Source organism: Urocampus carinirostris, chromosome 1 (assembly GCF_059441175.1).
Source record: "Urocampus carinirostris isolate Australia breed hairy pipefish chromosome 1, RoL_Ucar_1.0, whole genome shotgun sequence".
NCBI lineage: Eukaryota > Metazoa > Chordata > Actinopteri > Syngnathiformes > Syngnathidae > Urocampus > Urocampus carinirostris.
In genome coordinates this window covers 29,387,827-29,408,659 of record NC_142349.1, presented here as the reverse complement: position 1 = coordinate 29,408,659, position 20,833 = coordinate 29,387,827, and the positions used below count along the sequence as shown (strand labels likewise).

The 20,833-nt window shown below is 39.9% G+C and overlaps 1 protein-coding gene across 1 annotated transcript in view; it reads left to right on the top strand.

Moving 5' to 3' along the window:
* The window catches only part of prkcbb (protein kinase C, beta b), a 134,420-nt gene extending 114,765 nt beyond the window's left edge, over positions 1 to 19,655 (top strand). Inside the window, exon 17 of the mRNA XM_088333973.1 lies at positions 16,544 to 19,655. Coding sequence (XP_088190099.1) covers positions 16,544 to 16,696 — 153 coding nt within the window. The 3' untranslated portion in view covers positions 16,697 to 19,655. The remainder of the gene's footprint in view (positions 1 to 16,543) is intronic.
* Positions 19,656 to 20,833: the final 1,178 nt, after the last annotated feature.

Sequence of the window (20,833 nt, the reverse complement as noted above, 5' to 3'; positions counted from 1 at the left end):
TTGACCCTTTTGCGTTTAATGTGTCCGTACATTTTGCATGTGCGATAAAAGCATGTGGTCAGACTTTGGCAACGCACGGCGAAACAAAAGATCACGGAAACAATTTTTTTATCTACCTAGCAATAGTCTTGTGGATACATAGTCACATTTTTGATCAAACATTTAACTCCATTAAGAGTTTAGATTTTTGCGCCTGCTGTTGACTAAAAATTATATCAAAATTGCTCGTGGCTTCAGTTAAGTTAACAGCCCTTCGCAAATGACCTACTTTCTAAACATGAGCTATGACTGGCTGTTGACTGAGGCCCTAACAATTCAGCAGTAAAATGTCTGCCCACTGTAATAGATAAAAACTGGTAGATTTTTTTTTTTTTACTTAGGGGCCGGTCACACAGCCGTTTGCGGCTGAATCACGGCTAAAACTTTGCGTTTTTTTTTTTGCCCGTGGTTGCCCGCGATGGAAAATGCGCAAAATTGGCCAACCCGCTGTTCATCGGTGGTATGCCCGCAAAACAGACACCGGCGACTGTTCCGCTTCCTCATCGCGTCATTTCCGCGTCATTTTCTCGTGTGGACCACGGTTATAAAAGCTCCCGAGCCGGTGTTGTGCCCAAATCCGACTCCTATGCAACACCCCCCACCCCCACCCCCCTCGCGTGAACGCACATTCTGCTGCGATCGCTTTTGTTGGAAGCGTGCATTGACGTTGGTGATTTTTTCATCCGCGTTAACAAACGCATTTTGTAGAATACGAGCGCACTTTATTGTTTAAATAAACGCGTTATATAGACTAGGATGTCCCAATTGTTATAATTAGCTCGCTTTATTGTTTTAATAAGCGTTTTATATAGAATACGATCGCTTTTGTTGGAAGCGCAGCAGAATGCGCGTTCACGCGAGGGGGAGAGGATTTTATATACGGTGTGCATTACCGTTCGATTACGTTCACAACAAAAACAAAGACGGAATGGTTTAAGTTGTATTACATTCCCAACAAATGCAAGACAAAGTGGTTTTGGTTATATGTTCGCCATTACATTCCCTAAAAGTGATATAAAAGTGAGATAAAACGAGGTAAAAGTGGTTGTAGTAGCGAGGGGATGAAAATCTCGGCAGGGATGTATTTCTCGGCATAACACCGGGCTGTAGAAATCATAACCGCTCAAGACACAGTCCCGTGAAGATCAAGATTTCAAGCTATGGCACCGAAGAAGCCAATATGTTATTATTGTAATAGTTTTTCATTTTGATTTTATTATCTTGTCATGAAATGAAAAGAAATGTAAAGAAATAAAAATGGATTAAGACGAGGTCACTACGGTGACGGCGATCCATGTCCACCCCTTGACGTCTCGAGCACAACTGACGTGTGCTCGGCAAATCGCGCTGTATATACGCGGAGAAAGGCGTTTGACCGTCACACGCGTAACACGCTAATTTCACGTAATAACACCGCGATACAGGCGCAGAACATGCTATGACCGTGCTCCACCCACGATTACCCGCTGAAATTTTGCGTCCTACCCATGTGTAACCACGCCCTGGCCGCGGTCAGAGCACGTCGTTCCACGTCATTTCCGCGTCATTACCTCGTGTGCCGCCCGCGGTAAACACGTGCTCAAAGTTTTGAGCAGCTCAAAACTTTTTCGCGCGGCCTACCGCGTGTGAATTTCCGACCGCGAGTAAAGCACTGGTTGCGTAGGAGTCGGATTTGGGCACAACACCAGCTCGGGAGCTTTTATACCCGTGGTCCACACGAGAAAATGACACGGAAATGACGCGATGAGGAAGCGGAACAGTAGCCGGCGTCTGTTTTGCGGGCATACCACCGATGAACAGCGGGTTGGCCAATTTTGCGCATTTTCCATCGCGAGCAACCTCGGGCAAAAAAAAAAAACGCAAAATTTTAGCCGTGATTCAGCCGCAAACGGCTGTGTGACCGGCCCCTTAGATAATGTCCCACAAGTGCAATAATGGGGAAGTGGAACACATAGTAATACAAACGGAAAATGTACCTTGTTTGATGTATTGTTACTGTACTTCACCCAATAAAATTTACAATATATTTAAGGAAAAATACATTGTCACCACTTTAAGATAATAACAAGGGCGGATTTCGATTTTTCACAGAAAATTTTAATGTAATCCTATAGTAAAATGCGAAAAATAAATATTGAATATATAGGGCAGAGTCCCAACTACAGTTTACAATCAAGGTCTTAAACCAACTGACCCCATTTTTGCTGTACGTCTCTATGGAATCCTGTATATAGAAGCTCATTAAACAATGTTCTTTCACTGTTGAGACACTTTTTAATGAAAACACACAAACAAACTGTAAACACCTTAAAACACCAGCCGAGCAATTTGATATGGTGAGCGGTAGGGGCAGACGGTCACATAGCTGTCATACAGTTGAATTTTAGTAAATCCGTTTACTTCTTGTTTGCAGTATTTTGTGAATGACGGTTCAAATGAACCTCAACAATCTGAAGTAACTTCAGCAGAGAGACACATTTTAATTGGTATATTAGTTGATATCGGACATAGGCTCTCACATTTTTATCATTTCATATATTTTTTCAAATCATCAATCGTCACACAGTGAAATAAAATGTGGTAAAAAATTAGGGTGAGTTTGGCGGATTTGTCGAATTCTATCTTAAAATATAGGAAGATCAAAATAATTTCCTTTTATGACTTTTTTCATCAAAAAGGTTCCCAAGCCCTTGTATATAACAAATGAATAAAGACATGTTAGTGATTACTTTTATTTGCTAAATTAACACAAATCCTACTTTTATTATCTTTTTGCAGTAAACAGAGTACTGTAATGTCCTCTTGTTTAGAAAGTCATGTTGTCATTTGTTGCTTAGCAAGAATTTTCCTAATGAAAATTGTTTTAACTGATTTTCAAGTCTAAATGCATTTATAGACAACCAGTTCAAAACTTTCCATATGATCCTCTTCTTTTGGATTCCTAACTAATAAGTACCAAAACATTATCTTATTATGTATAAATTATTCTATTTTTATCATATAAATACTTTTGATTTTGTTCTATCAACTTTCTTATCCGTTTACAACAGTTTTACTTGATGCAGCTAAAAAGCACAATATTACGCCTTAATTATCGTTGTTTATCATTTGTCCCTTTTCAAACCAAAAAGAAAATGTGATGGAGTTGATAAATGCACAGAACTGTTCAGTAGTTTTAAATATCCGACAAGAGTGTTTATATTATTGAAAAGCAGGGACGCACTCACATGATTTCTGCATGACACAAGCTTTTAATCATTGAGTTTTTACAGTATGTCCATGTGAGTCAATAGGGTGCTTCATGTTTTGTGTCTAAGACAGGGGTCGGGAACCCATGGCCCGCGAGCTATATACTGCTCTTTTCATGAGTACATATGGCTCGGAGATAAAATTAAATCTATACTAATTTTATACATATCAATTTAAATGTGCAAAAGCTAAGCCTATTGTAGTGCATGTGAAGCGTACGATGGTGCTGTCCAGTATGTATACAGTAAGGCACATTTTTAACTACAGTTTACAGTCAAGGGGTCACATAAAAAAATCGTTTTGGCTGTACATCACAAGGGAATCTTTCATATGAAAGTTCGTTAAATTATCCATGCTCATTGTTGAGGCACTTTCTGATAAAAATACACAGAACAAACAACTCCCTGTCTCCCGCCCTGCGTCATCTGCACCAGAAGTAAATAAGTCGGAATCCTCGTTTGCAGAATTTTGTGACATTTTTACAAAAGAGCTTTGATCTCACCTTTAGACCATCATTTATGACAGAAATAACTGTCAAAATGAGCCTTAACCCTAAGTAACTGTGAGAGGGAGACAAATTTTAAACGCTGTCCTTAAATTGATAAGGGACTGGCATCTATTATTATTTCATAGATTTTATCAAATCATCAAACATCACACAGTGAAAGAAAAAATGCTGAAGCTTTTTGTCTGGATAGGAGGTCTAACGGTTTTGTCGAATTTGGTCTAGAAATATATGGTTTGGCTCTTTCCTCCCCAAAATATCGAAGCACTTTACTTTTATGCCTCTTTGAGTGAAAAAGGTTCTTGACCCCTGGTCTAACAGCTCATTGGTGTGAAAACTATGTGGAAAGAAAAACAGCTTTTTGCAATTACCATGTAGTCCTACGCCAAACATGATTTTTACAACACAACGCTCACAATAAAAAGGTGATCTGTCTAAGTGGTTGTCATGTTTTCATTCAGGCATGAAAATATCACAGTTTAAGGAGGAATTCACCGTTTTAAAGTCAAAACGGGTGACCTATGTGAATTGTGTATATCCAAGGAGAAAATGTTATGAAGAAATGGGGGCAGGCTATTCGTAAGATTTCGCAAATAATCAACTCGACTAGGGTTGAAACTAGTGATTTTTTTAATAATCGATTATTTTTTAGTTCAATCGATGAATCTGATATGAAACAAACCATTTTTAATTTCCTCTTCTTTATTTATAAATTGACATTTTGTGGACACATAAGGGGTGAGAGAGAGAGAGAGACAGAGAGAGAGAGAAAGAGAGAGAGAGATACTTTATTCATCCCCGCAGGGAAATTCACAAAAAGTGCACAAAAAAGAATCTACAATATTAAACAATAAGAAAATCAGCGTTTGTCAAATAACAAACAAAATACTTACAAATGTATGCTGTACACATGCAAATATATACCTCTTTTTATAAAGTGCAAAAAAAGTTAGGGTTAGGGAAAGCTTTTGGAACAAGAAGTCATTGCAAATCTGAAAACCCAGTGACACGTATCAACAATAACATTCCACGTGTTTGTCAAATAACTTATAAATAAACAAAAACACATATATATCAATGGTATACACCTGCAAATGTACAGGATAGTCTTTTAAAAGGTGCAAAAAAATTGGTGTTTTAGTTGTTTAAAGGGACATAAGCTTTTGGATCAAAAAATAAATGCAAATGTTAAAAAAAAGTAACATGATTTTTAACATTAACAAGCAAAAAGTAACCACTATCACCTTTGCTCACTAACTCACTCACTCTTCCTTCTTTGAAAACTTTGCCATGCAATTCAAAAATGTAAGCCTGTCAATGAAGATCATGTTGAGGATGCTCTCAGTGATGACAGCTGCTTGCTGTTGGGTGCATCATGTCTCTTTCTCATCATGAAGCGTGTCAGTGTTTGCTGTTTTCTATTGAGATAAGAATGTATAGTAGGAGTACTATTGTGGCACAATTTACAAGGACACAATAATCACGCAGACTTTGCCAGGAAAGTAAAACTTGATGCTTAATCTTAAACCTATTAACACCATTGTGTGAAAGTTGAGCTTTTTTATAAAGCACTTTGAAACACTGCATAGGGCCCGGTCACACAGCCGTTTGCGTCTGTATCGCGGGTAAAATTTTGCGGGTTTTTTTGCCCGTGGTTCCCGCGATGGAGAATGCGCAAAATTGGCCAACCCGCTGTTCATCGGTGGTTTGCCCGCAAAACAGACGCCGGCGACTGTTCCGCTTCCTCATCGCGTCATTTCAGCGTCATTTTCTCCTGTGGACCACGGGTATAAAAGCTGCCGAGCCGGCGTTATGCCGAGAAATGCATCCTTGCCGGGATTTGCATCCCCTCTCTACTACAACCACTTTTAACTCGTTTTATCTCACTTTTATATCACTTTTAGGGAATTAAATGGCGAACATATAACCAAAACCACTTCGTCTTGCATTTGTTGGGAATGTAATACAACTTAAACCATTCCGTCTTTGTATTTGTTGTGAATGTAATCGAACGGTAATGCACGCCGTATACAAATCACTTTTGAGCACGTAACATGTTTATTTTGCCTTTTTCTATTCAAATCGCTCGTATTGAAACTGTTATGCACTCTACCATAAAGCTTATTTCTGCATAATAAGCTTTACGGTAGAGTGCATAACAGTTCTCAAAAGTGATTTATATACGGTGTGCATTACCGTTCGATTACGTTCACAACAAAAACAAAGACGGAATGGTTTATGTTGTATTACATTCCCAACAACTGCAAGACGAAGTGGATTTGGTTATATGTTCGCCATTACATTCCCTAAAAGTGAGATAAAACGAGGTAAAAGTGGTTGTAGTAGCGAGGGGATGCAAATCTCGCCAGGGATGCATTTCTCTGCATAACACCGGGCTGTAGAAATCATAACCGCTCAAGACACAGTCCCGTGAAGATCAAGATTTCAAGCTATGGCACCGAAGAAGCCAATATGTTATTATTGTAATAGTTTTTCATTTTTATTTTATTATGTTGTTATGAAATGAAAAGAAATGTCAAGAAATAAAAATGGATTAAGACGAGGTCACTACGCTGACGGGGATCCATGTTCACCCCCTTGACGTCTCGAGCACAACTGACGTGTGCTCGGCAAATCGCGCTGTATATACGCGGAGAAAGGCGTTTGACCGTCACACGCGTAACACGCTAATTTCACGTAATAACACCGCGATACAGGCGCAGAACATGCTATGACCATGCTCCACCCACGATTACCCGCTGAAATTTCCCGTCCTACCCATGTGTAACCACGCCCTGGCCGCGGCCAGAGCACGTCGTTCCGCGTCATTACCTCGTGTGCCGCCCGCGGTTAACACGCGCTCAAAGTTTTGAGCAGCTCAAAACTTTTTCGCGCTGCCAACCGCGCGTGAATTTCCGACCGCGTGTTAAGCACTGCTGTATCTCATCTGTATGGCGATCTCAAAACGTCCAATAGCATCCGCCTCACAGGCAGAAATTTCTGGCCGTGATTCAGCCGCAAACGGCTGTGTGACCGGGCCCTTAAGCCCGCTCTCTATGGGCTCATGTTTATGATAATATTGTATCGTTCAGCTGATTTTTCTTTCGTGTGTTTGGTGTGAATAATTTGTTGTTCCCTTTTGTTTATTAGTGGTTGGTATTTTTTTTTTGTGCTGTGCCCAAATAAACATTCTTTCATTTAAAGAGTATCTCGCTCACACACACGCAGTCACTAACAAGCAAACGCTAGCACATCAATCGGCGACCAGCTACGTTTCCACCCCCAATTTCTCAGACGTTGCCAGAAAATTCTAACATTAAAACATGAGGCTCAATCTTATCAACATTGTGGAAAAGTGGACTTTTTAATTTTTATGAAGAACAATCAAATACTGCTTAAGACGACTTAACTCAAATAAAAACTCTCTCTCTCTCTCTCTCACACACACACACACACACACACACACACACACACACACACACACACACACACACACACACACACACACACACGTGTGTGCAGTCATTCATCAGCTAAAAAGCAAACGCTAGCTACCAGAGACAAAGATTACTTTTCCACACTTAAAATCGCAAATAACCAACAAATCATAACAAATAATGTGGAGACTTACCATGCTACTGAGCTCCCTTCATCCTTGTCGGTGATTCCGTGTTTTGGTTTTGATTGCTACCACACCATGGTGGTGCTCCCGTGCCATATCACTTTTTTTGATTTGTGAAGTGTGGAGTGCTCCCACACTTTTGCGGACTTTGGTCGTACTGTTTTCTTTGTGTCCGTCACATTCCACGAGTTGAAATAAATAGCGCCTTAGTTCGCCCTCCACCTCGCTCTGTTATGCTCGTCTACACGCGCTGCGTGTGACGTCACTGACGCTGAGCAACGCATACATCGATGAACTAAACACTTTTAATCATCAATTCTAATTGTTGCAGCTCTAAACTGTGAGTTTTGAGCGCTACGAACACTGAGGCGGGAGTTGTTGCCTGCCTGGCCGTGCAAGTGTCACTTTAAAAGTGAGGATCACCGCCCGTGGAAGATACAGCAATAAAAAAAAATTAAAAAAAAATCTGCATTTTTAGCCTATCAGGATGGAGAATGGCAGTCTATACATCATGATGCATAGGTTAGATTGTAAAACAACTAGAAAGATGGTAATTGCCAAGATCAAACAATTCATTTCATAGAATCCTTGGATTGAGAACTACAACAAACTCTGTTGATTCAGTTAATGAGTTTGTATTTTTTTAATCCTCTGGCACCTAGATCTATGTGACCACGTTTCCACAGCAACCAGAGTGTGTTGGACTGAGTCCGTGCAGAGTTGGAATTAACGTGGGACTTCGCGTTAACCACTCAACCACCGTGCCGCCGCTCAACAGAGTTTAATGGAATGACAATGCAGTATAAAATACATGTCAATAAACATGATTTGATTGTTAAAATAATGCAAAACATCAAGAGAATCCATAGATACGCTATGAAACCCATTTATATTTCACATGCGAGACAGTAGAAGTGCCAAATGTATAATTTTAACCTAATTGTTATTCTGGTTAGTAGCAGGCATGCTGTAGAGAATACACCACCACAATAACTGAGTCAAGCTAATTTAACCTGATTTCATGCAAGCAACTTGAGGCTAAATTCAAGATACTAAACATATCAATATTTATTTGAGTTGTACAGTGTACCGGAACATATCTTCTCCACACCCTTCACACCTTTTTAACCATCCACCAATTTTCATGCCTGTTTATAGAGGTCTGCAGCATTTATGCATCTTTCTCATTTGTATTTATTGGAACTGGTGCAACATACAGTGGAGGAGCGAGATTAGGTTGATGCAGGCTGACAGATGGGGAGTACACTGTAGAGTGCAAAGGAAGGAGACGACGAGCAAGAAGAAGCGTAGAGGAGAAACCAAACAATGAAGGAGGGCAGGGGAGGGAGGGTACGGGGCGAGCGAGCGAGTGGCAAACCAAGCGAGGCGGGCGGCTACGACAGGCTGTGCATATTTCATGGCTGCCACTTATCATAAGAGCCTTTCCTTGATGGGAGAAGCGCAGGTTTGATGACTTCAAGGAAATAACATGCACAACACGGCCTACATACACACAGTCCTGCTGAGCCACTAAAGCCAGCCACTGGTTCAAATGTTTTCGCTGTCTACAGCACAAGCCATAACCACACCGTATTTTCCTGAATTGGGCCAATAAACTCCATTTTGGGCTACAAAAATAATCATAAATGCATACCTACTTAACAAGACCCAAACCTTTAATGTGATAAGAAATTGAGTGATACAAAATTTGGAACTGACAAAAACTTTTTACTAGCTATTTGTCATTTAGCCATAATTGCAAACAGTGCAACCAATGCAAGTCGGTGAGCAAAACATATTGATTTGATTTATTTGACACACGGTGTTATTTAAGATATGCTTTTTTTTTAAATATTGCAAAAATAAATTATTCCTTTGTATTTAGGGGTTTACATATTACACACCAAAATTGGGTTAGAATAATTGAAAGTTTAATTTGAAATTATGGATATGTGATACTCATTGTCAAACAGTGACACTTTATAAGGTACTACATTACATATTCATTACACATATTAACACTTGGTAATGTTTTAGTGAAGCTAGGATTATGAAAGACTCCATTGAAAAATGTCTCCGATGTTTGTCAATCCTTAAACCCAACCATTTGAGAATGGAGGACCAATCCCACCGTATGTAGAAATAAATATATAAATATCTATTCCATCTATCTATTTACCTTGGTCATATCCCTGAAGAGGGGTGACCGACAGCAAGACAAACACATAACAAAGAAAACAAAAAGGGGAAAAAAAAAAGCAAAAAACACACACAAACATTTTTGGACCATGCCCAACCCAAGTGCCCGAACACCCAAACACCTCGGCACCCAAGTAAGTCATGCTTTCGTCCCTCCAGATGAAACGGGACACAAGAAAGCGGCCATGTCACTCGGGTCAGGGTGACACAACACACTCTTCTGTTCAACAGCAGGGCCCGACAGCTTTCACTGCCCTGCCCATCCCTTAGAACATGTCTAAACATCCCACTATCCTTTTACAATAACTCTACACTTATTCCTATCACCAACAAGAGCTCTAGCTTCCACTAGATTTAGACCTCTTTCCTGCAGTGCACTCATAACACCATCCATCCACGTCAATCGCGGCTTTCCTCTTGGTCTCCTTCCATTTACTTCTGCTCCGTAGATCCTCTTCAACATTTGCTCCACATCCATCCTCTCTGTGTCCAAACCAACTGAGTACTATCTTATCAACACGGTTGCTCAGTTCCACGACTACTCCAGTTCTGTCTCTCACAATTGAATTTCTCAATCTATCTAGTCTTGTCACTCAATTACTTCATCTCAAAAACATTTAATTTCCTTCTCAAATCTGCGTTCAGGCTCCAAGTCTCTTTATATATAAATAAATAAATTGCCACGTGACGTGGTGGAGTGTAAGGGGTGACCGGACCAGAACGGAGAACTCATATGCGTTGACGATCATAAGTTTTATTTAACAAAATAAAAGTCGCCCAATACTCCGGGACCAAAACAGAACAATACAGAGTTCCTCCGGCACGAACTCAACAGGACAAGGCATAACAGACGGAAAATGTTTAAACCTAAAACAGGACAAAGGCATAACAGACCTGGGATTGTGTAATGAGCCAGCCCCCGCCAAACCCAAAATCCAGCCTTAAATAGCAGACCAGCAATCAGCTGATCTGCTGCAGCTGAGTTCGGGGGCGCGGCAGACTGGTAGCCATGGCGACCGTGACAGAGCCCCCCCTTTAAGGGACAGCTCCTGAGGTCCCCAAAAAAGGAAAAAAAAAAAAAATACTACCTCACGCCCCGGAATGGTTCGACGCTCGGCAGGGTTGGGGGGGGCCGGCAGGCAAACTGGACCGGCAAACACGAGGACAGACAGGGAATCAGAACCAGCGAACACGAGGACAGACAGGGAATCAGAACCGGCAAACACAGAGGACAGACAGGGAATCAGAACCGGCAAACACAGAGGACAGACAGGGAATCAGAACCGGCAAACACAGAGGACAGACAGGGAATCAGAACCGGCAAACACAGAGGACAGACAGGGAATCAGAACCGGCAAACACAGAGGACAGACAGGGAATCAGAACCGGCAAACACAGAGGACAGACAGGGAATCAGAACCGGCAAACACAGAGGACAGACAGGGAATCAGAACCGGCAAACACAGAGGACAGACAGGGAATCAGAACCGGCAAACACAGAGGACAGACGGAATCGGCAAAACAGGAGAGAGTCAAAATCATAACCGGCAAAACAGGAGAGAGTCAAAATCATAACCGGCAAAACAGGAGAGACTCAAAATCAGAACCGGCAAAACAGGAGCAGCGGAGTCGGACTGGCAGGCAGCGGAGTCGGACTGGCAGGCAGCGGAGTCGGACTGGCAGGCAGCGGAGTCAGACTGGCAGGCAGCGGAGTCGGACTGGCAGGCAGCGGAGTCGGAGTCGGCCCGGCAGGCAGCGGAGTCGGCCCGGCAGGCAGCGGAGTCGGAGTCGGCCCGGCAGGCAGCGGAGTCGGAGTCGGACTGGCACGCAGGGGAGACTGAATAGCAGGCAATCGGCACGGGAGTCGGGCAGGCAGGCATGAGAGTCGAACAGGCAGGCGTCAATTCCTCCCGGGACCCCATTCGAGGCACAGCAATGGCCACGACGGGCGGGGCCGTGGTTCGAACGGGCAGGGAGTCGGAGTCGGACTCAGTGGGCGCTTGCCAAGCTGCGTTCTCCAGGTCTCCCCAAATCGCGCTGGGATCGTTCGCTGAGTTCTTGTCGTGGCTGGCTCATTCTGTCAATAAGCGTGGTGGGGGGAAGGAGGTGACCGGACCAGAACGGAGGCAGGAGGCAGGAAGGGAGAACTCATATGCGTTGACGATCATAAGTTTTATTTAACAAAATAAAAGTCGCCCAATACTCCGGGACCAAAACAGAACAATACAGAGTTCCTCCGGCACGAACTCAACAGGACAAGGCATAACAGACGGAAAATGTTTAAACCTAAAACAGGACAAGGCATAACAGACCTGGGATTGTGTAATGAGCCAGCACCCGCAAAGTCCACAATCCAGCCTTAAAAAGCAGACCAGCAATCAGCTGATCTGCTGCAGCTGAGTTCGGGGGCGCGGCAGACTGGTAGCCATGGCGACCGTGACATAAATACCTCATACCTGTCAACCAGTGCATTTTTGCCGTACAAAGTACGTTTATTATGCATTTTAAGACGTGTACGATGTACAAGAAAATCTGTACGGAAAAACGCAAATTTGTCAATTATGGGTATCATCCGGTATACACCGACTATCACGAAATGGCAAATCAATCAAGTCAAATGAGTTCGAGTTGTGTAGTGAAAGGAAGTCTGTCTCTTTTTCGAGAACTGGCTTTTTCGGCTCAACTCATTAAAGAGAGCCGGCTCTCAAACGGCTCACTTGCTTTAATGCATTATATTATGATTTATTATGTTGTATAAAGAAGTTAAGAAAAAAATGAAGTATAAAAGGATAAAATGAAAAAGGACAGGTTTGTGGTGATCTCTTTAATCAGTATATTACCAACAATAATTTAATCCAGAAAATGAATGAATAATTTGAACGAGAAAATGTATTATTCTACTTAATTATATTTGCATTTATTTTTTCCTTCTACAGTGAACATCCAAGCTACTTAATTTTTGAGCTCTTTTTATAATAAACCTCATTCATGTCGAGCAACTCAGTATCTCACAACAAAATGTATCATATAACGAAACACATGTACAATATAACATGTTAAACTACATAAATAAACACGTTTGAAAAAAAGATATGGTGTAAGATTATTTTGTATTTTGTAAGGGAAAATACGACAGTTTGTAAGGGCATGGAACCCTAGAGGTTGACAGGTATGAATACCTACAAATATGTGCCAATGTATAAAAAACACTTAATAACTAAATATATGACATCAAAGATATTATTCATATATTTGTAGATTTTGTAATTTATTTCGTTATGTAATTTTTGTGTATTTTGCCACAACAAAATGTTATTCAAATCATATGGCAGGTCAAACTGGCTGGGTTTTTCACCTTTCGGTTCATCGGTGTAGTAGCCGTTTCTTTATCACTCAACAACTACAGGTACTAGGTGAAAAGCTAAGGCAAATAGGCTGTGACAAAACGCACAAAAGATACATGATAAAATAAATACCGAAATAAATGAATTACAAAATAAATGTCAAAATTCAGAAATAAATGAATATATTTCATTTAGAGTCATATATTTAGGTATTCCTTGGTTTATTTATGTGTTCATTTATTTATATGGCATGTATTTGTAGTTATTGTTTTAGACATACATTTGTACACGCAGGATCGGTCCTCCGTTTTTGAGAAAAATTTTACGGTTGCATTGTAGTGCTCCATACAGTATTTGTATTCCTGGGCTCTTTACACAAATTCGTTGAAATTGTTCTTAAATGGAAAGTACTCCCAATGTCAAGGAATGGAGCATTCAAAAGATAGATATATTGTACTCTATCACACCATTTATGATTTTGTAATACTTCATTCTGTTCAAAACCCAAGATAAATACATGGAGGCTCTGGATAGGACTATGAAATTCATCACACAGGTAAGGTAAACATTTGTACAGTTTGTATGTTGTCGAATTAGTCCCAACGGTATTTGCCAGCTAAACTAACAAGATAAGTTAAATGCTCTATGTTACAATGATGGTACAGACGATTTACAACGGGACATCTGTTTTATATCAGGGTAAACTATTCTAAAGAAGAAGCAAACAACTGATTTCCTCACTATATTATAATTTAAGGACTTTTACTAGGCATGGATTTCGCGTTTGTAGAATGTAAGCTTAGACGTAATATCAACCTGTTTATTGGGGAGCAGCCATTTTCATACTTGCTGTCCAATTAAGATGACATACCAGTTGCTCAAGTCGAAGCTGATAAGCAATCATGGTTCTTTTTAAGAATGTGGGTGAACTGTGATTGGTCAGGAGCTGAGTTTGGGACTATTTCAATGTTAATGTCATTGCACTATTTTCTTATGTACATAGAATTTCGGTGAGTCTGCAACTTATCCTAATTTTCTTTGTCTTACTTTATTTATTTAAGTATTTATGATATGTTTATCCTGAAGTGCCGTGTCAAATCTCATTGTAAACATTTTTCACCCTGTTCCAATCAATCTCACTAAGGACAATTCAATTATTCTTCACACAATAGCCTCAAGATGGCCGCTAAACAGATGGACGGAAACAGATTCATAACTCGTATTCTACAAACACAATATTAATTTTTAAAATCCATAATCAGAAAAATGGAGGCCGATAGAAAAGTATTGTTTGCGTTTTAAGATAAAAAGACTGTAATAAGTTATTTTTTAATTTTGTTTTCAGACGTAGTTAAATGGAACGTACAGTGCAGTAAAACATATTTACCTCCTACCTGAATTCTGTGTTTTTATGTTTTTTTTTCACTCACAAATGTTTCAGATCATCAAACCAATTGTATTAACCCACAGAGACAACCCAAAAATATACAAAGTACAGTTTTGAAATGTAGGTTCTATTTATTAACACCCCAAAAAAACAAAGCCTATTTAGACCTATGTGAGAAAGGAATTTGTCCCAAAAACTTAATCGTGACTTGGGCCACCTTTGACAGCGGTAACAAAAATCAAACACTAATAATCGGTAATGAAGGTTCTGGAGTGCCCAATTGAGAAGGTCAGTTCATGGTAAAACACCCTACAATATGGCAGATTTGAAACCATTTTGCAAAGAAGAGTGGGCCAAAATTCCTCCATAGTGTTGTGAAGGACTCAAAACCATTTATTGTGAACGTTGGATTTATGTTATTACTGCCAACTTTTTGGTTCGGGGAGCATTTAGATTTTGATTTTTTTTTTTTGTGCCATAATAAATTGAATCAACTTTTCAAAACCATATTTTGTATTTCCTTGCGTTGTCTCTGTGTGATATTAAAATTGGTTTGATGATCTGAAACCTTTGTGAGTGATAACTGTACAAAAAACAGAGAATTCGGGAATGGAGCAAATACTTTTTCACGGTACTGTATCACCAATGAAAAATGAGTGACTTTTGTATTCCATGAAAATTGTCAGCGAGTTGATCCGGCCAGTACAGGTGAACTTCACGGAATAAATAAAAGCTGGCTTGTGAATGAAAGTGTTTACACTGGTAAAAAAAACATTCATTTTTTTAAACATTTTGAGGCAGCAGGACTTCATGCAAATGATTTCACAGAGAAATAGAGAAAGAGAGCAAGCTGTCTAAAGTTTATACTGGCGTGCATGTAATTGCTGGTGTACATAATAAGCCGCCGCAGTGCCGAAGCGAGTGTGATAATTAATTCGGAATGTTGCGGCTCTAAAAAAAAAAAAATGAAAGCCAGTGGCTTCGGCACAAAGCAGCCAGCCCTTATCAGCCCAAAACAGGTCAGTGTTCGATTCCCGACTCTCACTCACCCTCCTCTCCTCAGCGCCTCCCACGCACACACTCGCGGCTAATCCTTCGCTTCCTAGAAAGTGATGGCGGCAGGCAGGAAGTAGATGGACGACTCCGCGTAATGAGTCCCCATGTAATAATCTCACCAGCCTGTGGTTTGATTGTGCATTCTATCGCCACATCTCCACCAAAGGCCACTGATGTTTATCTCTTCCCTTCTTCCTCTTCCTCCCATCTCAGCATCTTTCTGCCTCACAGCATTAAGCCACATTCATGCGTGCTCAGATGGAACACATTAGGAGTCAGCTGTATATGTGTGCGTGCTTTTGTCGGTATGTTTGAAGTCTTTGTGGTATGGACGCTAAGTGACAGTAAACCATTTGGAGTGGGGTCGGGGGTGCATTGGGTTCAAAGATTTGGCCAAGGGCCCGATCCTGGAGACCTATCCAATTTTTTCATTTTGCATGAGCTATTTTTTGTTCATATAATAATTCTAGTGTTCAAGATGTTTTTCAAATATCAAGGAATAAAAGTTGTGAGCTTTTCCTATTTCATTTGGAGTTTTTCAATATGTATCATTGAATTTTGTGCTTAAAGGGGTCATATGACAATACTTTGCTTCAATTCTTAGTGTTTCAGAACTATTTTGATGAAATGGAATGGCTACAAACAAATGTACATGTAGATGTCTGCATACATATTTATTCATATGCATTTAGCTCAAAGGATAAATTGGACTTTTATTATCTTTCTTCCTGATGTCACGCCAAGGTTTTGGATTCAAGACCGTATGAGATACAAAAGAAATAATCAATCATTTTATTCCTCTTGACCTGGCCCCTCAGCTGAACACTTTAACCCAACTATTAAGGTTTGCGCACCCTAGGTATAGACAGTCAAGATTAATTTAGGCCGAACTGATTGTTTTGGCGGTTCAAAAACATCAGCGGTTGATTGTTAGGTGAGGTATTAACAGCTTTTGAGTGCAAATTAACTGCTCAGCATCAATATCTTCAGTAAGCGTATACTGTGGGTGTGCCTGGTGATTTTTGTCCTCCTCCTTTCTTTCCCGCTCGCTCATCCCATCATTTGATGGCATATCTGTCCACATTCGTACTCCCTATGCCCTTGCATCTGAATCACTTCTCCCCAATGTTGTGGTTTTGCAGAAAACCCGCCGGGACACATGCAACTTTGACAAAGAATTCACGAAGATGCCGGTGGACCTGACACCCACAGACAAGCTGGTCATCATGAATCTGGACCAAGACGACTTCATGGGTTTCACCTACACCAACCCGGAATACGAAGCTTCAAACTAAAGCCAGGCGGGTGTTAGCGAGAGGTGATACATGTTATAGGCCAGTCCTTTCAAAACACATGAACGGTATTGCCCAACGCACCTTGCACAATGCACTTGATGCCAAAGACTTTCAATGTATTGTGGGTAAAACATTCAATGTTCATAGCAAGAGTGACATCAAATTGAATGTAATAATACATATGTTGTTAGTCTTACAATTGGTAAATAGGTTACTTTTTCTATTCCCCTGTCCTGATTAGGTGGTAATAACAGTGAAAGTGTCTTGCATCGATTACTTTTTCACAAAGTCTGGCTGGAAATAATGTCCTAACACTGGTCAAACTTGTCACCCTCCAAATATAGGAGCAACTCCAACATAAGTTACACAATCAACATGTAAACAACATTCAACCTTAGCTGTTTCACACATTCTTTTGTTCCATGAAACAGTTGAAGAACTCTGAAGAGATGGTTAAGTGTAGCCCAGTACATTGAATCCTCCAAACTGGAATTTAGTCGTTACTGAGCCTGGTGATTTGAAATCCTGCTAAATCCAGCTAGCTCGGTCTTATGGTGTTGCTTATTTGCTCATGGAGAAAGATGGGGAATAGATGATAGACTTTTTCTATGTTAGCTCTCTAAGGTATTAAATGCAGCTTGCATTGAAATGCACACACTCTCATTATAAAGAAAAAAAGCAGAAAGAGACCAACAAAATCTGGAGTTAAAAGTTCTTTGGAGGAAGCTGTTGGTTCATGTTGATTTTTGTTTGTTCCGTTCTTATCAGAATACCAGTATAAAGCTGCTCTTTTTGAAGTTCATATTCTTAAAAAAATGGAAAAAGTAGCATTACGTGTGATATTTTTTCTCTTAAAAATCTTCCAATGTTAGTTTTGGTCCTCATTGGAGGTTTTCACCATTGTGATGACGCGGTTTTAAACTATTAAGTTTAATAATTAACGATTGGGAAAAATTATATTTAGGATGTAGGTGGGGCCAGTGCTTTTGCATGAACCGAGCTTTGACCACTCACCACATAAGCATGAATGTGCTCATTTGTGCATCTTCACCATTGTTGCCTTTTTTAAGAAGCAGTCATTCATGTCACTGTGGAAGGGCTGTCATGTCACTAAGGAAAATGCCTACATCTTTGAAACAATTTCTTTTTTTTTCCTCATCGCTTCTTCTCCATTCGCCCTTAAATAATTTCCATTTGCTCTGTAATCCATGCTTCTGTCGAGGCTCACTAGGGAAACGCTGATGATGGGATGTCAGAAGGTTGTGGCTGGCGCCAATCGGGCACGCACACGCATTCAGCGACTGAGATGCTTTGGCAACTCTCAAATGAGCCACTTTCCAAACAGAAATAACATCAGCCAGGCTGCAGATGCCCCCACCTATTGCCCAAATGCATTTGTGTGGCAATATCTGCACATATTGACAAACTTGGGTTTAGAAAAAGCATTGGTTCAAGGCTACATTTTTTGGAATTCAGCAGATATAGCCCCCTGCACTGCCTTAAACTGATGCAGTTTGCCATTAAGTACTAGCTTAAATTAAACTTTCAATATTATGATCATGCCAAGCATTAAGGAGCAAACTGATGTTTTTACCTGAGGCGTAAGATACACCGAGTACCACAGAAATTCCACACAAAGCTAAAGGAAGGATTTTGAATCATTCCATCATTCAAATTGTATTGGTATGAACATAACACAATGTTGATTATTAATGTAGTATATTGAAGTGAGCTTCAATATTGAATATGGAATGAAGAACCGTGATCAACGATACACTGATTGTGCAATAATGTTGGCAGGAAAAAGTGAATACTGTGAACGTAAGGAAAAAAGTCTCCACTTCCGCATTTTTAAAGAAAACACAGATATATATGGTGGCCCAGGAGGGTATGAATGTTAGATAGCAACATGCACACTATTTTTCCTCTACTCACACATGCAATGTGCTTTCATCCATGTAGGCAAAGCGCATGAAACAACAGAATTTCGGATACAACTTTTGTACTGCAGCTTTTGTGGTTGCACGCTGTGGTAGTTTACACAGTGTACAGTAGGGCAAGGCTTTATAAGACTCTATAATGATTTGGCCAGTTGTCAACCACTGAGCCACATTGACTCCTGCTGCTGGATGTTGTGAAGCATTTAATCAGGCCGACTACTGTGTGTCGATGTGCTCGATATCAGCTACATTAAGTGCTGTACAATAATGTATCATTCCTTAGGCTTGATTAAGCTAATGAAAAGTTCTATGTATAAATAATTCATTTTTATTTGGGTTTCTTTTGGTGGTTTAAAACATCCATGTATAAGTGACTTATTACAGACATAAGCACACTAATGATATTTCCAGAGTTATACTATGCATGCATGTGTTTTCTCTTTTTCAAATCTTTTACTCGACCAGATACATCGATCATCTTTGCAATGGTGGTTAAATGATGGTGTTTGTGCGGTCCATGTTCCAATACCTATAACAAAAATTCAGTGATGTGCGTATATATACTGTAAGTCTTCCATGATGTGATGTTAGGGAAATCCCATTACGTGTTTTAAAGTTAATTAAATTACCATATTGAATTACTGTATTTTAAATAGTAATGATTGTTTAGCTCAACAAAAATGAAACAAATGTGAGGTCCTGATCGGACTCTTGTTTTAAATTTAACCTTTCTTCTATGCTTTTTTTCTGCATGCTAAAACCTCACCACATTTATTGATTCACACCATCATCTTTCATGTTCCTTCCACCCTTTAGGACCTTCTCAACACTGCCACCTATTTCAAGTCTAAGAATGCCTGCCTCATGGGCTCAGATTTGAACAAAAAACACATGCTCATCGCCAAGTAATGATAAATCAAAGAGAAATAAAGGATATGTTTTGTGCTATAGTTAAGCAATCAGAAAATGTGTGCTGTGATGTTTATGTTTGTAGAATAATAAATTATTGTGAAAGTTCATATTTGGTTTACTTTTCCTTTTTTGTATACACTCTGAAGGAATTGCACTACTGTTTCATGTAACTTGTATATTACATCACGAACCAGGTTTTTGTACAATCATCCATCTTCTGCACCGCTTAACCTCACTAGGGTCGTGGGGGTGCTGGTGCCCATCCCAGTTATCTTCCCCGGGAAACTAAAGTAGGAAGCCCCGGACTTGGTCGTTATTGTGTTATTAGGAGAAAGATATTATATCCTCGAGCATTCTGGAGATAATGGGGTGCACCTGCTTTATGTTATGCCTCACTGCATTAAATGACAAAAAGAGCCCCTTGCTGCTCTGACGGCACTCATATTATACTAATTGTCGTCTTTTCCTCATTATCAATCGGAATTTTATTTCTGAGTTTACCTGGACAACATTACAGGGACTCCTTGATTACCTAGAAAATTAACGAATTTCTACATTGAAAATTTTGTATAAAAAATCTGTATTTGAGGGGTCTGCTCACCAGAAATTGATGTCAAAATACGTTTAAATGCATTACCTTTTATAATTCATTTTCTGACTAAAAACAAATTTTGAGCAGGAGATGCAATTCATGAGTAGTAACATGCTTTCAGAAGGTCATTAATGGTGTCAAACTTCAGTAGATATAAATACCTCTTTATACAAGCTTAATTCATTTTAGGATCGATCTCAGAGCTCGAATTGCACGTGTAATGAGTGAATTTTCCCGATATGAAATGATTAAAAAATAGTTGGTCTGCTACGGTCCTCCTAAAGAATACATTTGACCTGCAAATAACTATAAAACACATCTTCTGATCCCGTCTAGCCAATTTATGCTTTATTCTGGGATCGTTTTGTCACTGGTAGCAGACGACATGTCATCTAGATTGCTAATATTGTCACGATATTCTACAGATTCTGTCTTGCTTGAAGTGGGTGCGGCGTTGGGTTTTGTGAGTTATTATCGGGTAGTAAGGATGATTTGCAATCGTTAATGTGGGGGATCACTAATGGCGGAAGTTTTCAGGTATCAGATTAAGAACCTGTTGATAAGTTAACACATACTGTAAACTTAAAATTAAAGTTATTGTAATTTAAAACAAAATATTTGTATTTTTGCTACCTGTAGTAGTTTGCATTTGCGATGGCAAAATGTAACTGCATATTATATATATATACTGGA